The sequence below is a fragment of the Odocoileus virginianus genome, chromosome 17 (genome assembly GCF_023699985.2).
Source record: "Odocoileus virginianus isolate 20LAN1187 ecotype Illinois chromosome 17, Ovbor_1.2, whole genome shotgun sequence".
Lineage (NCBI taxonomy): Eukaryota > Metazoa > Chordata > Mammalia > Artiodactyla > Cervidae > Odocoileus > Odocoileus virginianus.
Window position 1 is genome coordinate 29,808,243 of NC_069690.1, and position 17,074 is coordinate 29,825,316.

Sequence of the window (17,074 nt, forward strand, 5' to 3'; positions counted from 1 at the left end):
GAAGGCCTCCCCATCCCCAAGGTGCCAGGGGAGGCGGTGATGGTGGTAACATGAGAGGGGAGGCCCTCATGGCCACGCCCGAGCCTTGGATCCAGGCATGTGGCAGCCACCATGTGACCTGGTCACGAGGGTTGGGGCACCCTCCCCAAACCTGGCCCCCGTGGTGACGCTGGCTGGTAGCAGGTGTCTGCCGCATCCCGGCAGCTCACGGCCCGTACGGTGTTCACGTCCAGGAGCTCTCAAGTCTTACCTCCGGGAGCTGCCAGAACCTCTGATGACCTTTGAACTCTATGACGAGTGGATTCAGGCTTCCAAGTGAGTACTCTGGGTCTCCATGTGTCCTGTGGGTGCGGTTTATGTGGAACCTTGATTGAAACTGCAGGTGTGCCGCATCCGGCGAGTCTGCATCTTGGTGTGTGTCATGGGGAGAGGCTTGTACGTGTGCCCGAGAGCCAGGTCCCAGGGTGTGGGTCGCAGGCTGGAGCCACAGAGTGGCCCAGAGCCCCAGCTGGGCCTTCAAGAGGACTCAGGGAGGCCCCAGGCTCCCATCACCTCCCAGACCCCTCTTCACGCTGGCCATTCCTGCCATGCAACAAGTTTTGGTTCCCCAAAATTTCTGCCTCCTAGGCTCCTTCTGACTCTTTGGGTCCCACCCTGAAGGTCACCTCAGAGAGGCCTCCTTCCTGAAAACTGGTGCCCAGCAGCTGGTAGTCAGGGTCTGCCCCATCCCTCGGGTTCTCTGCAGGGACTGATCAAATTCAAGGCTGTGTTTGTGTGACTGGTTGGATTGTGAGCTTATGGGGGCAGGGAGGGATGACCGTCTCTTCTGACTGCCTCCCACTCCCTAACCCCTGTGACACTGCCTGATACACCAGAGACCCTCAGTATGTGGGTGTTAATTTTATTTTATTTTTGCCTGTTTTTTTTTTTTTTTTTTTTTTTTTGCTATGCTCGGCATGTGGCATCTTAGTTCCCTGAAGAGGGATCAAACCTATGCCCCCTGTATTGAGAGTGGGTAGTCTTAACCACTGGACCCCGAAGAAAGTCCCATATGGATGTTGATTTTTTTATTGAAGGAAAGACATTGGCAGCATCTGCCTTTTGACCTTAGAGAGGACTGATGAGCAGAAAAGGGAGTTTTTCTCACCTTGGTCAGGATGGAAGCAGGGACTTCTGGGGGCCCCACGATGGCCGTCCCCTACCTTGGGTTGTGAGTCAGAGGGTCAGAGCTGAGCCTCCTGGCAGTATTTGCTTTTCAGTTTTTCTTGTTAAAAGGTTCTTTGAGCATAAGGTCTTCCTAACCCTGTAAACCCTGATGTAGGTTTTCATAAAAATGTATATTTAAAAATGTAGTCCTAACAACAACAAAAATATATATAGACATTTCAGTAATCTCTTTTAATCCTTAGAAGACCTATCAATAAAGAAACCCTGCGAGCAAGTCTCTCTGTAGAATGGAGAATCCTTTGGTTGTGGAAACTATCCATCTCTGAGTTGTGTCTTCAAGGGTCAGATATCCTTATATCTATATGAGTTCATGTCATTTACTTGTTCAGAAGGTGTTTATTGAGCATCTGTTACATTCCACATGCTGAGAAGCTTAATGTGCATTAAACTATCTGTGGGACTGGCCAGCTGGCTGCCATGGTGGCGTGAAGGTGGAGCTGAGCTGTTTCTGGTGTCCTGTTTTGTGATGGAACCAACCTCCCGATGACATCACAGCCCCATCCGCTCAGGTGCAGGTGTCTGCCCTCCGCCCTCACCTGCTGCCCCAGCACACGCTGACCTGGGCCATGTGATGTGTGCAGGGGAAGTACTGTTAAAACAGCACTGCCAAGGCCGAAAGATTACTGAGGGGGAAATAACAAAAACCGAAGATATGAATGAAAATAGTTTACTGATATGGTCACTGACTGGTTCCTCTTCTCAAATACTTCAATGGCTGGTGAGTCTGAGTGCTGGTAAGACTTCATTGGTCTGTACTCAACCAGTCGATTTTCCTGTTAATTTTCCAGCATCCAGGACCAGGACAAGAGGCTCCAGGCGCTGTGGAATGCATGTGAGAAGTTGCCCAAAGCCAATCACAACAACATCCGGTGAGTGGACACTGGAGATGCTGGGTCAAGGTTCTTTAAGCCTCAGACACACGTTTCCTGGCCAAAAGGCGTGGGCACTGGCAAGCTTGGCGTTACATGGTGTCCAAACCATATTTAACACGCAGGGTCTCTTTTCAACTTCAAGCCATCCTGGGAGGTTGTGAATTACCATCCTGAAGATGAGGAAACAGACTGTATGGGGCTGTGGGATGTTGAGGGCTACCTGACCAGCTGCTGGCTGACACAGTTCTTTGGTTTGCAAGGAGCAAGGATGAATGCAGGCTGCTTTCAGATACCAGGGTTTATTGTAAAGATAGGTGTCTGTGGATCCCAGGGGCGATGCTGACCAGACCCTGAGCTGGACTTGGCAGTTTTTTCCTGGAGCCAGGCTTTAGGAAGAGGCTGGGAGAATGTTCTCTGGTTTCTACTTGTCACCAGCAATTTTCCATGCGTCTGTCTCTTACTTTTCTCACCCTCACCCAGGTTTCACTTCCCACTGCTCTGTGCTTCTCTTCCCTCCCAGACTTATGCTCTTTCCCACTTTCTGCTTCCTCATCACTTTGCACCAGCAATGCTCTTGGCCCTCCCCCCATCCTTGGAGCTTCCTTAGATGCATATTTTCAGCTTCAGCTCCTACTGCCATCTGCCTGATTGTTTCTGTTTTCCTGTTAAAAATCCCAGGAGTGACTTCTCATGGCGGGTCCTAAGACAAACATAGGATTTCTGTATGACCCAGCAATTCCACTTCTGGGTGTATTTCCAAAAGATCGGAAAGTAGGGACTTGATTTTGTACACCTACGTTCATGCCAGCGTTATTCACAATAACCAAGAGGTGGAAACAGCCCACATGTCCAGCAATGGATAAATATAGGTGAACAAAAAGTACATACAATGCAGTATTCAGCCTCAAATAGAAGAGACATTCTCATTCTTGCTACAATATGGATGAACCTTGAAGGCTGTATGCTAAATGAAAGAAGCCAAACACAAAAGGGGAGATTCTGAACAATTCCACTCAAAAGCAGTACATACAGTAGTCAATTCATAAAAATATAAAGTGAATAGTGGTTGCCAGAATGTAGAATGGTGGCTAGGGTAACCGGGGAGGGGTCAGGAGCAGCAGGTGGACTGTCATTTCATGGGTGTCCAGCTTTAGTTTGGGGTAATGAAAAATTCTGGGGATGGATGGTGGTGATGGTTGCATCATGATGGAAAGTAATGCTAATGAACTGCACACTGTAAAATGCTTAAAGTGTTAAATATATACAAAATTGAAAGAAAGCATCCTACGAGCAAGAATCAGATCAAGAGCAAGAATGATTCTTGAAGTGATGCTGGGCCACTGGCCAGCCCGTGGATTGACCATACTCAGCTCAGGCCCCATACCCTGGTCAAGGCATGTGTGGCCTCTTGGAGGGTGTGATGCAGCAGGATGTGGGTGGAGGTGGCCCATCAGCAGCTTAGGGTCTTTGTGCTCTGTGGGCAACAGTTGCTGAAGGAGCCACTTCACTGTGGTCCAGGCAGCATGGGGCTGGACCCACTGTCTATATAACCAAGAGCCCGGGAAGAGATGGGCTTTGGGGTCTGGGGCCTGTGCGGGACCAGGCAGGTTTGGTATGGTTTGCGAGAGCTCTTTTTATGCTTCATTTGTGCACAGCTACTCACACACTGATTTTTTTTAATAATATCTTTATTGACATAACAATTCATATGCCATTGTCCCCTTTTAAAAGTGTGCAGTTAAGTGGGTTTTTGTAAATCTGCAGAGTTGTGCAGCTATGACCACTGTGTAATTTGAAAACATTTTTATCACCCCACAAAGAAATGCTGTTCCCATCAGCAGTCACTCCCCATTTCTGCTTACCCAGCCCCTGGCAAACTCTCATCTATATTCTGTCTCTGTCCATTTGCCTGCGCCGGGCCTTTCATACAGATGGAGTCATTCACCCTGGGGTCTCTGTGTCTGGCTTTTCTCCATTGGCATCAAGTTTCCGAGGTTCATCCATGTAGTAGCATGTGTCAGTATTTCAGTCCTGTCCAGGGCTGAGTAGTACTCCACTCTATGGATGGGACTATGTTTTATTCATCTGTTTGTCCCTTAATGGATATTTGGGTGGTCTCTCCTTTTCAGCTATGATGAATAATGCTGCTGGGAACATTTGCGTCCACATTTCTCTAGGAGTGGAATTGCTGGGCCACGTGCTAAGTCTAGGTCTAACGTTTTCTTCATTGGCTCTCATAGCCCCACTGAGACACTGCTCCTAGCATGAAAATGTCCCCACTAGTGACACCTACACACTACTTCTCACCTCTGCACACAGGGAAGACAGGAGATGACAGAGGTTTGAAAAGAAGGAGGGAATTTCTGGCATTATGCCCTGAGTCAAAGGAAGGATGGAGAATTTTTTTCTGGCCACAGTTTGTTGAAGCAGACATTGACAACTAGCCCAGGACTCAGCCCAGGAAGAGCTCTGTCTGTTTTTGGAGCATTCTTGTGTCCTGACATGTGACACATCTTGATTATATTGTAGGATGTATGAGTCTTCTTGTCAGTAAAAGATGATTCCAGCTGGTGTTAGGGGACCATGGCTGGTGTTAAGCCCTCATTAAACCTGGCCCTTCTCACTTCCTTTCAGATACTTGATCAAGTTTTTATCCAAGCTCTCAGAATACCAAGATGTCAACAAGATGACACCCAGTAACATGGCCATTGTATTAGGACCCAACCTGCTGTGGCCACAAGCAGAAGGGTGAGTCCAAGGAGGAAGGGGTGTGTGGGTCACACTGGGGGCTATGGGAGCCTGGGTGGGATGGTCAGGGCCCCAGATAACCACTAGCCTTATTTATGTGTCAGGTCATATGCCTGTCTTGAGCTGGTCCTTCTTTAGACTCAGGAGGAGGCCCAGAATTCTTCAGATCTTTCCTGTTGATAGTCTCAGAGCCAGGCCTGTAGCCAGGGTCTTTTCTGAGCTCATCTGGGTCAGCACCAGGTCTGGCAAGCTCTTCCAGCCCCTGGGCCCTCTGTGGAAAGCACATCCCATCACTGGGATACAGAAGGACAGAGTGCTGTGTTGACAGAGAGAACAGGGCTGGGAAAGGATGAGTCTGGCAGTTGTGAGAATCAGTCCGCAGACTTGGCGATTTTGTGTGTGTTACTCACTTGTCTCCTGTAGGGAGGACTTCTGGGGATGTCTCCATTCTGTAGACATGGGGAGAGCTTCAGAAAGGTGAAGTGCCCTCCCCAGGAGGACACATGCTCTCAGAACCAAGTGTGCAGGCTTCTGGTCCAGGGCCCCCTCCCTGCCTCGGCTGCTCACCTCACCTGCCCTCCTCTGCCCTGTGCCCTCAGGAACATCACGGAGATGATGACCACGGTCTCGCTGCAGATCGTCGGGATCATCGAGCCCATCATTCAACATGCAGACTGGTTCTTCCCCGGGGGTACGTGGCAGCATCTGATGTGGGAGTAGGCTTCTGTGGGGAACGGGAGGTTGCTGTGAGTTCTGAATCTTTGAAATCAAGTTACCACTGGCTGAAGGGGTGTGTGTGTGTGTGTGTGTGTGTGTGTGGTTTTGTTTTTAAGCCCCCTGTGCATACCACCTTTGGCCAGTGGTAGAAAATCAGGATAAAGAAACAAAGGAGATAGGAGTTCAAGGTAAAACTCTGTAGGTTCTGTGGCTGAGCTCATGAGCACTGCAGATAAATCGGCTGTTGTCAGGAGGAGATGAGATGAGACTCCATTTGAGAGCCTGCAATGTTAGTGAGATCTCTTTCTGTTTCTAATCCTGCAATTTTTTTTTCTCTTTGGTCTTCTGAAAAGACATCCCATCATCATCATCTACAGATAGTAATATTGACTGTTATTTTCTTTTCTTGACTAATTTCATTGGCAAGCACTTCAACAACATCAGATAACAGTGTTGAGAGTGGGCATTGCCCTTTTTCCTGATTTGATTTAGACCACTCTGGCATTTATTTCAGTCTTAAATGTGAGGATTGAGATAGATGATTCTGCCTTTTTTTTTTTTTTTTTTTTCAAAAAGAAAATACCCATCTGTTCCTGTTTGACTGAATTTGTTTTGTGAATCACAGATGAAAAAGTGCTTTATTAAGTCCCTATTCTATTACATGCTAGGTGAGCGCATGGGCTCACCTGGTAATAGGATGAAATATAATAAGATGAGTTAATATCAACAGATGATCTAACATTGAACCATGGGATGAGATTTTCAGGGGTGACACATAAAAGAGTGGCCATTTCTCTGCTGGTTTCCCTCCTGCCCAGGAAGACCTTGGCCGACTCACAGACCGTGTGCATCTATTCTGTCTTCCCCGCAGAGATAGAGTTCAACATCACGGGCAATTACGGGAGTCCGGTGCATGTGAACCACAACGCCAACTACAGCTCAATGCCCTCCCCAGACATGGACCCCGCCGACCGGCGCCAGCCCGAGCAGGCCCGCCGGCCCCTCAGTGTGGCCACAGATAACATGATGTTGGAGTTTTACAAAAAGGATGGGTATGAACTTGCGTCCCTTTCTCGGCTTTGGGGGAGGGAGGGGTTGACTGAGATGAACGACAGGAAGGCGGCACTTAACCACCAGCAGTTTAAGTGGCCCTGTCACCTCATTCCTGATGCCAGCAAGTGCTTTGGGCTTTGTCTTTTAAATGTGGTTTTATTTAAGCAGTTCGGTTCCTGCGTGAGGCGTCTCTAGCTGGGGGGATACCCTGGAGGGTCAGTTGTGGTCCTTCGCTCCCAGGTGTTACTGCATCAGAGCTGGGCTCCCCATCTTCCTGGCCAGACCTCGTCTGACTCCCAGTCCCCTCTGAAAAGCCATCCAGGTGACCTCTACGAGAAAGTTGTCACTGTGGCATCTCGGGGCATTCGGCGTCCACTGGCCCCTATGAGTATGGTCTTCTGAGTATAAATAGCCAGGGTCGTCAGGATTTCTGTGGATAGAGAGCCATCTCTTTGGGACCCCAGGGTCTGCAGGCAGTTTCACAGGTGCTGCTGGAGCCTTAGGGGTACAGAGGCTAAAACTACGTAAGTCAAGCCACAGCTAGTGCTGTGTGGATTAGTCAAGCTGACCCTGCCAAGTTCGGTCAGAATTGTGGATTTGTGGCCTGGATTGATAAGCTACTAAATTTTGAGGATGGTTTGTTATGCAACAAAAGAGAATCAGAACAAGCTTTAAAAAAAAAGAAAAAGGACTCTGGTGACTTCCCTGGTAGTTAAGTTAGGTTGTCAATTTAGGTTAGGACTCAGAGCTTCCATGCAAGGGGCGCAGGTTCAATGCCTGGTCAGGGAACTAAGATCTCACATGCCATGCAGTGTGCCAAAAAAAGAAAAAGGATACCGAGGCCATGCCCCACTGTGTAGCTGCTCTGTCCATCCCACTTGACGTGCCTGTAGCAATACCACTTCTGCTCCGATCCTCAGAGGGCCTCACCGGGTCAGCTGACAGCGGCAACTGAATCCACGGGCATGTCCACACAGAGACCTTTGCCTGGAGGTGCTGTGATTTGGAATGTTGTTGTTGTTCAGTTGCTAAGTCACGTCTGGCTCTTCGCGACCCTCTGGACGATAGCCCTCCAGGCTCCTCTGTCCTTGGAATTTCCCAGATGAGAATACTGGAATGCGTTGCCATCTCCTACTCCAGGGGATCTCCCTGACCCAGGGATGGAACCCATGTCTCCTGCACTGGCAGACAGATTCTTTACCCCTGAGCCACCAGGGAAGCCTGTAATTTGGAATAAGCATGTGTAATTGAGAGGTTCAGGAGCAACCTGAGGTGCTCTATGGAACACAGGTTCCACTGATGCTTGGTTATGTTGGGGCAGTGGGGAGAGATAGACACCCGGGTCTCATGAGTTCCTGAGACACATGATTCAACACGTTGAAGCCTCTTTCCTGAATGTATGAGTTTGTGGGGTCTTTTACATGCTGTGATCTGTCACTCTTCACAGGGGGCTGTGGCATCCTTTCCCAAGTTTATTACATCAAAAAGCCTGTTGTCATGAGATAGAACTTGTGTTCCAAGGAGCTTGCTGTTGTGATTGTGGATACTAGGGTCCTCTGAAGACCAAGTAGAAAGATGGAGAACCCCAAATGCAGCTACTCTGAACAGGGTTGTGGAGTGGTGAGAGGGTGCAGGAATTTTCCTTCAGACAGAGCTTGAGGTTCTGGGTACCATGGAAACCTTGACTCATATTTGGGGCTTGGGTTGTCAGCTCGGCCTTTGGGAGGCGTGTTCTTGGCTCAGGCTTCACCTCTGCTTCCACATTTCCTGGATTCACACATTTGTGGGTGCTGAGACCAGGTCTGTGAAATGTCGGCTGGTACCTCCCGCTGTTATTTGTCCTGGGGAGGTGAAGAAACTTTGTTATGCATTTAGGAGAAGAATGATCCCTAGAGGAGCTAGAAATACTTGATTCTGGCCTTCCTGGGGGAGTGTGGGCAAGGCTGAGCCAGGATCTTTAGGATCCTTCTTACTCATCTCTCATGTTGGCACCTACCGTGCCACTGCTGCCCAGCCCCCAAGTTCATCTTAAATGGTCCAGGAGCTCCCAAAGCTCCTGTGGATTTTTGGTATCTCCTGGGGGAGATACCAGGCTTTCTTGCTTCCTTTCTCTCAGCAAGTATTTGCCAAATGTAACTGATCTTCAGAACAAAAATTGAAACCTTCCAGATGAGGATAGACTTGTTCAGTCATGCCCGACTCTTTGCGACCCTACGGACTGCAGCACATCAGGCCTCCTGGTCCTTCATCTCCCGGAGTTTGCTGAAACTCATGTTCATTGAGTCGGTGATACTATCCAACCATCTCATTCTCTGTCCCCTCTTGTCCTCCTGCCTTCAATCTTTCCCAGCATCAGGGTCTTTTCCAGTGATTCCAAATGTAACCAATCTCTAGATGAAAAATCAAAGCCTATCCGATCTCTGTATACGTAAATCCATACACTGGCCAACATCTCTGGGTAAGACCTTTCCTGACCAGGATTCAAAAACAGCATGACGGGGACTTCCCTGGTGATCCAGTGGTCAAGACTCCACGCTTCCACTGCAGGGGTCGTGGGTTTGATCCCTGGTTGGGGAACTAAGATCCCGCATGCCACATGATGTGGCCAAAAATAAAAAATAAAAACAGCATGACAGATGTCTATCCTACAGAGGTCAAAAAGAAATATAGCTGCTAACCCCTGACAATTCATCACTTGGAACGGTCCAGAGCAAACTTCCATTCCCAGTGATAAATGTATTCTTTCTGTAGACACCTGTTCTTATGCTGAAATCTCCAACTTTCAGATTTCTTTTCTGGGGTAGGCCTTTGTCTCCTAATTTTTAAGGTCCTGCATCTTCTTTTCCCTGTGTGGCCTGCCAGGTTATAGTGTGAAGTATTAGTCACTCAGTCATGTCTAACTCTTTGCGACCCTGTGGACTATAGCCCACCAGCCTCCTCTGTCCTTGGGATTCTCCGGGCAAGAATACTGGAGTGGGTAGTCATTCCCTTCTCCAGGGGATCTTTGTGACCCAGGGGTCGAACTTGGGTTTCCTGCATTGGCAGGCACATTCCTAAGCTTCTGAGTCACTAGAAGAGCTTAGCTTAGGATAAGCTACTCTGCAATACGAGGTCCCAGTAGGCTAGGAGTGAAGCAGGGAACACTAGCCTTCAGTGGAGCTGCCTTGCTAGCCAGCCTGCCCTGTGTGAATCCCAAGGGGAAGCAGATGAGAACCTTGAACGGGTCCCCTCCTGGACTCTTGCCACGTCATCCTGCTTTCTGCTAATTGCTCTCCAAGCCCTTTGCTTCTCGGGCATTCTTCGTGGCCTCTGGCTTCTCACCTCTGCCTTGATTCAACTATAAAGGATCTGAAAACCAAGTTCTTCTCGTTCTCACCTGAAGCAGTGGCTGTGGGGAATTGTTGACATCTATAAGCAATGTGGGTATCTGTGAAGTTTCTAAGGGAGTTGGTTGTTTTCGATGGATTGAATCCGGTGTTTATTTAAGAGTCTCATGCTCTACCAACTGAGCTAGCCGGGCGGCTGCTGAATCTGGTGTTTATTTAAAATAACACAAAGTTATCTGATTCTTGTGACTATTAGTTTGTGTGACAGAACAATGAGCAGAAACTTGTGACCTGCTTCTGTGACCTTCTGGTTGTATTCTACCTCTGAGTAGCTCCCTTGCTCTTGGCCACATGCCAAGCAATTTTATAAATTTTGTCTTTGGGTGGAGTTCAAGCTAGACATTCGGACACTTAAATCTGCCAATGTTCCAAGCAAATTTTCATTAGCCTCTGAAGATAAACATGCTTTGATGCCTCCAAGATTGTCACTGTTGCCATTGTGACTCATTGGTCTGTAAAGATTTTTATTGCCTTTTGAAGACATCTGTGAACCTTTGATGCCTGTTCCCTGGGCACAGGGCATGCTGCCTGCCCCACAAAAGTCACTTCAGCTGGAAGAGTGGTGATGACAGGCAGCTTAGCTGTTTATGAAAGCAGGAGCGTCCATTCACCTTCCGATTCTTGGTTGCTGATGCTTTGCTGCTGATATTTAGTGGGTCTCATCAGTCGTCCCTCTGCGTCCTCCGTGGTGTCAGTCCTCCCTCCGCCTCCGCCCCTTGGTGAACCAGGAGAAGATCACCAGGTAGCCTGGTGTCTGGGGTCCATGGTGCTGCGAGATGCAGTTGTTAATAGAAGGTGTTCCCTCTATCAGCCCTGATCCCAAAGCCCATGCCTCCCATCTCAAATGGGGAAGATCTTTCTAAGTGAAAGAGAGTATGATAAGAAAGAAAACCTGCACATATGAGACCGCCCTTCTTTACGGCTCTTCTAGGCACCACAGGGAACAGCATTGCCAACCATTGCAACAAAGTGGCGTCAGTTCGCTTCCCCAAGTGGAATGTTAAGCTTTTTGCTCTTTTTCATCCTGATAAATTTAGAAGCCCAAAGAGCACAGTTTGATACTTGCCCACAGCTTACTTTAAATACCAGGGGATGCCATTGGACCCTGCTGCAGAGTTTTGAGTGACCTATGGGGGTGACTGGATCCCCTGTAGAAGGTGCCCCCCCCGTTTTGGGGGGGTCCTCAGAGCCAAGACAACTTGCAAGCTGGTTGGTAGTGGATCCCAGAGAGAGACCAGCTGCCCCCAAAATGCCTTGGAGAAGAGAACTATTAACACATTATTGACCAGACGTGTATTAACATCACAAGCGTTACCTTCTGCAAAAATGCCCCAGTCAATAATGTGTTAACAGTGACACTAGACAGGGGCGGCGTGGTGGTGGTGGGGGTGTCTCCCCTTCGGGGGTCTTCCCTCCGCCCTCCCCAGGGGAAAGCGTGTCAGAGGCTGTCCCTTTCTGTGTGCCTGCTGTACCACCATCCTCCTCTGGGCCCCTCCCGGAGGCTCCCTCCCTGTACATTTCCGTAAAGGACCACATCCCACCTGCTACCACCAGTCCCCAGCCTTGAACCTTTGGTTTGACTCTCGCTGCACCTCTGCAAGGTGGGCAGACTGTCACAGTGTGGGAGCTCAGTGCTCCTGGCCAGCGTGGGTGATAGTAAGCAAGGGGCAGCCCTCTGCTTATCCCCGGTGGAGACGGGGGACTGGCCGGGGTTCTCCTTGCGTGAACATCTGTGTCTCCCTTAACACTGGCAGTATTAGCTCTTGCCATAGTCAGTGAAGGCTTTGACTACGTATCATGGAACCAGTCACCTCCTAGACCAGAGGAAAGGAGATTGACCACCTTCTAAGTCATATAACTTAGAAAAGAGTGGATGGCTGCTTCTGTGGGTTTTCTCCCATTCCTTGTGACATGCCCCCAACCCCTACCGCAAGCACCAGTGTCAACTCTTCAGCTTCTGTCTTTATCCACCTGTGAGCTTGGTAGGATGCTCTTCATCTGTGCAGACAGAAAAGTCACTTTAACTGGAGAGACGGACTAAACAAACAATTCCAAGGCCCCGTGGAAGCCCCAGGCTTAGCCCCTGACCCTGACAGAGAGCCGCTGTATGTCCAGAGGCAGGCGCAGTGTTTACCACACTAATGTCTGTGTGTTTCTGTCCCTGCAGCCTTAGGAAAATCCAAAGGTACAGTATCCTCGGGTAGCCACGAGGCCACGTGCAGTCCATGGGAATAGCGAGCGGTGCCTTAGCGAGCTCTGCAGGGGTGAATGTGCGTGTCTGGTTGCTTTGGCCGATGTACTCAGAGCTGTGTCCCCCCCTCTTGAAGTGGAATCGGGGGCGGGGACTGACCAGAGCATGATCAGCCTCGCCCTGATCTCTAGACCCTGCAGAGGTTGTAAAACAATGTCCTGGGGCTGGCCCGGGAGTCCTGAGTCGGTCCTATGCTCCCGGACCCCCAGGTGACAAAAAGAAGGATGGATGTTCAGGTGTCCCTGCTGGTCGGTGCTCTGTTCTAGTCTGATGCTGCCCGCCCCCCTCCCCCGCCCCGCCTCGCCTCCACCATCCACTTGGGAGGATTGGGTGACCCCCCACCCCCAGAGAAGCCGCTCTCTGCTCTGAGGGAAGCTTGGGCTCCAGGGAGCTTGATGGGCACGCCGCGTCCTAAGGCCAGCAGTGCCTGGGCCACCCCAGCCTGGAGCTGCGGGACACTCCGTGGAGCACGGCCGCTGCCTCGCTTCCTTTGTCCAGGAGCTGCTCGGGGCTGCGCTGCTGGCCGCTTCATGGGGACGGGAGCCCCGCGCCCTGGGCGCGCGGCTAAGCCTGGGTGTCTCTGTCCCCGGCCAGCATGGGTGTGAGGGTCATGGACACGTCGTGGGTAGCTCGAAGAGGTTCCTCGGCCGGCCGGAAGGCATCCTGCGCCCCACCTGCCATGCAGCCCCCCGCCCCGCCCGCAGAGCTCACCCCGCCCCTGCCGTCGCCCCTCCCGGAGCAGTCCCCTGAGGGCCCGGTGGCTCCCGCGCTCTCTCCATCCGGCCTCGGCCTCCAGCCTGCGGCTGAACGGACCAGGTAAGTCCGGGTCCGGGGCGCTGCCTCCCACCCGACCCCCCGGGGTAGGCTAGCTTGCGGTGCACGTGGATGAGGGGTTTCGGGTTTGCTGCACAAGCTCAGAGCCGCGTGCAGTTGGTCATGTCCCCCGTCCCCTTTCTAAGCATCCTGGTTTGGCTTCTGCTTCTTGCTGGCGGCAGGTAGGGATTCACAGCCCCTGTGTGATCAGAGGGAGCCCAGGCTTTTTGAGAACAGCATCCCAGGCACACGTGTAAGGTGGCAGCTTGCCAAAGCAGGCGAGGAAGCTGAGTTCCCAGCTCCTCTGTCCCCTCCTGTACTGTTACAGCTTGTTGCCTATTTCGAAATTTAGAACTTCAGTGGTTCTCCTCGGCACTCCTCTTCTTTCAGATGCATAGGGGCCATTTTTACTGCTAAAATGGGTGCAAGTCAGGTAAAGGACGGAGATGACAAGATCGTGTGTTTCATTCTCGTGGAGGAGGAAGAGTTGGGGAGCCTGCTGGTTCCAGTGCTGGTTCCACGAGCTTTTATGGAGAAAGGCCCTTGTCCCTCCAAAGATGGAAAGTGTGATCTGCGCCGGCACAGGGTCACTGGTCCCCAGGGGCGCAGGGGAGGAGGTCCCCCCAGCCCCCCTTGAGAGGGGCATGGTCAGAGGGGATTCTACGAGCGGGGTTGCACAGACCCCTTGACCGTTTGTCTCTGTTCTAAACAACAATTCAGAAAATTAAGAAAGCCACTTCACCAGGCCCACTGTGCATTGTTAGGAATTGGGAATATTTTGGAGACTTTGGAAATCTGAACCTTTCAAGCCAGTCTTTGCATGCACCTGTGTGTGTGCACACACGCACACAGATACCAATCCCCTAAGTGAAGGGGTTGCAGAATGTTTTTTTTCTTTAATGTGTAGAAAGTATTTTCCTTGTGAGATAGGAAATGATAGAGTTGGCAGGGGTTGATGATGACCCTGGATGGGGTAGTCACTGATGGCTCCACCAGAGGGGACAAGGAACCGCTTGGCTGACTCTGGCCATGGAATCACGGGCTTTGGTTCCGTTTCAGGATGCAGGAGGGGAGAGAGAGGAAGCAGGGACTGCTGGCTGGAGGAGGAAACTGACAAAGAGGAGACTTGCTGGGATGGTCTGTTGGGGAGAGGGCCGAGGCCAGGAAAGGGAGCTGGCCGTAAGGGGGCCACCTGGAGATGGGAGTGGAGCTCAGGGCCTTCAGAGTCCCCAAGAGGGACCAGTCACCTCCACAGGCATCTCTGATGGCCTTAAGAAGGGCTGAGAGGACCACGCCTGCCCAGAGAACATATATTCAGTTCACGATTCTGATGCTGAAGCTGCCTGAGTTCAGGGACTGACTCTGTTTTGTAACTCTCTCATGTTATAGCGCTTCTAAAAGCAAAGAGCTTTCTCCAGGATCAGCGCAGAAGGGAAGTCCGGGTTCTAGCCAGGGGACACCCAGTGCAGGCACACAGCCCGGGGTACAGCCGGGCGCGAGTCCGGGCCAGCCACCTGCAGACCAGAGCCCTCACACTCTCCGGAAAGGTACGTCCCCGCCACCCTTGTCACTAAATAAATGAAAGAAGGCAGTGTGGGGACTTCCCCGGGGATCTGGTGGTTAAGACTCTGCTCCCACTGCAGCGGGACGGGTTCAATCCTTGGTCATCACCGAACTAAGATCCTGAGTCAAAAAAAGTGAAAAGAGGGGAAAAAGTAAGAGTGCAGAGGGGTCGGGGCAGTGGTACACTTAGAACAATGCAGATCTGTCCACATCTACACCTGGGATTCTTAAAGGGAAAACACTTCCGGGGCAAGTACATGGGACTGAGGGCAAAGACAGGGAGGAGACAGGCTGAGTGATGGAGGCTCTGGGCCTCCGTTCTGGCTCAGAGGTCACTGTTACGGCATCCCAGAGCCTTTGGAGGTTCAGCCAGAAGAGCTTCCTGCCTGGAGGATGGTCGCTTTGTCCAGTGTCCAGGCCAGTCTCTAGTCACCCCCTCCTGGACAGTGCATCCTCGACTCCCACCTTCTCCGAGCCACCCTGATACTTGTATCACTGTGAAGTGATGGGAGGACCCTGAACTCAGCCGCTGCCTGGGGGTGGGACCTGTGTTCTCCCGTTTGGCTGGGGTGGGTGGGTGTGTGTGTGTGTGCCAATCACAGCAGGAATCCAGAGAAGAGGAGGAAATATTAGTGAACAGGTGGGCAGATATGAAAATCTGCCATTCTAGGTGAATTTTTAAAAATGGCATCAGCTGCCCTCAGGATGGCAGGAGCTGGGCATGGGGCACTGGTGGTGAGGGGTCAGGGGAAGGTGCTCACAGCCACACAGATGGATGGCGAGTGCCACTTAATGACCCTGTGTGCTGATTCGTCTTTCAGTTTCCAAGAAGCTGGCGCCCATTCCACCCAAGGTCCCCTTCGGCCAGCCAGGGCCCCTCCCTGAGCAGCCTGCCGGCCAGCCATCCCCACTCAGCCTGTCCCCCACGCCCCCCAGCACCCCGTCACCCTACGGACTCAGCTATCCCCCGGGCTACTCCCTGGCATCGGGCCAGCTCTCCCCCGCAGCCCCGGCGCCCCCACTGGCCTCCCCTTCTGGCTTCACGGGCGCCCTAAGCAAGTCACGGCCCACTCCAAAGCCCCGGCAGAGGCCCACCCTGCCGCCACCCCAGCCGCCCACCGTCAGCCTCGCCGCCTCCAGCCCGCAGTCGTCAGAGCATCCCGCACTGGACGGCGTGTCCCCCGGGGAGAGCATGTCAACAGGTAACCTTGGCGCGCGTGGTACCTCTGTGAGCCTCAGTGTGGAGGGGCCACTGGGGACTTTGCAGCAGGTGGGCCGTTTGCCGGGGATGACTGTGCTGGTGCCACTTGTGCCATATGGGGTGGCCACCTTAGAAGCCCCCCTGAGGCTGTGGACAGCCCCGGGCCCAGTTGTCCTGCAGAGAGGGGGCTCCCTAGAGGATTTCTCCCAATTGAACACCCGCCAGCCTGGGTTCTGATCCTGCATCTGGGGGCCGAGCACCCTGCATCCTAGGAAGCGGAGGCTTCAGGAGGGACTGGACTGTGATGGCAGAAAGCAGGATCACAGCACAGGTGTGTCTGGGGCTTTGCTCGGCTCCGCACTGGCAGTTCAGGTACCAGTTTTCATCGCGAGAACAGAGACTGAGAGACAAAGACGTATTTTCCTATTAACTAAACAGCCCTATGGGCTTTCCTGGTAGTTCAGTTGGTAAAGAATCCACCTGCAGTGCAGGAGACCCCGGTTCGATTCCTGGTTTGGGAAGATATCTCTGGAGAAGGGATAGGCTGCCCACTCCAGTATTGGTGGGCTTCGCTGGGGGCTCAGGTGGTAAAGAATCTGCCTGCAATGCGGGAGACCTGGGTTCAATCCCTGGGTTGGGACGATCCCCTGGAAAAGGGAACAGGTACCCACTCTGGTTTTCTGGCCTGGAGAATTCCATGAATCCATGGGGTCACAGAGACACGACTGAGTGACTTTCACTTCACTTCAAACAAGCCTTATTAGAAAAAGGTTTTTCCTAGCAAAGTATATTTAGAAAAGGCTCAGAAAAGAACCTGCTTGCCAGTGCAGATGTGAGAGATAATGGGTTTGATCCCTGGGTCGGGAAGATACCCTGGAGAAGGGCATGGCAACCCACTCCAGTATTCTTGCCTGGAGAATCCCATGGACAGAGGAGCCTGGAGGGCTCCACTCCATGAAGACGCAGAGTCGGACATGACTGAAGTGACTGAGCATGCAGTTTCAGAAAAGATTCTGTAAGCCTGGTTCTCTGAGGGGCTTTGTGGGACAGGCCCATAACAACTAAGATTAGTTTTACTTTAAATTTAACATCAAAGGTGGAGCTGTTTTTCCTCTAGGAAAATGTGTAACCATAACCCACACACACCACACAGATACATGCATGCAAGCATGCTCGCACACACTTGTACCACAGATACACATAAATCACACATAGATACACCATATATACACCTACTATATAC

At 51.5% G+C, this 17,074-nt stretch overlaps 1 protein-coding gene across 4 annotated transcripts in view; it reads left to right on the top strand.

Annotated features, from left to right (window-relative positions):
* ARHGAP44 (Rho GTPase activating protein 44) overlaps nucleotides 1-17,074 on the top strand; it is a 119,858-nt gene that overhangs the window by 98,680 nt on the left and 4,104 nt on the right. For 3 of the 4 annotated variants that reach the window (XM_070479127.1, XM_070479130.1, XM_070479128.1), the window contains exons 12-20: nucleotides 234-315; nucleotides 2,016-2,096; nucleotides 4,734-4,847; nucleotides 5,447-5,538; nucleotides 6,436-6,616; nucleotides 12,171-12,188; nucleotides 12,849-13,070; nucleotides 14,457-14,614; nucleotides 15,452-15,832. In XM_070479127.1, coding sequence (XP_070335228.1) covers nucleotides 234-315; nucleotides 2,016-2,096; nucleotides 4,734-4,847; nucleotides 5,447-5,538; nucleotides 6,436-6,616; nucleotides 12,171-12,188; nucleotides 12,849-13,070; nucleotides 14,457-14,614; nucleotides 15,452-15,832 — 1,329 coding nt within the window. The remainder of the gene's footprint in view (nucleotides 1-233; nucleotides 316-2,015; nucleotides 2,097-4,733; nucleotides 4,848-5,446; nucleotides 5,539-6,435; nucleotides 6,617-12,170; nucleotides 12,189-12,848; nucleotides 13,071-14,456; nucleotides 14,615-15,451; nucleotides 15,833-17,074) is intronic. The other variant, XM_070479129.1, reaches the window with a different exon arrangement.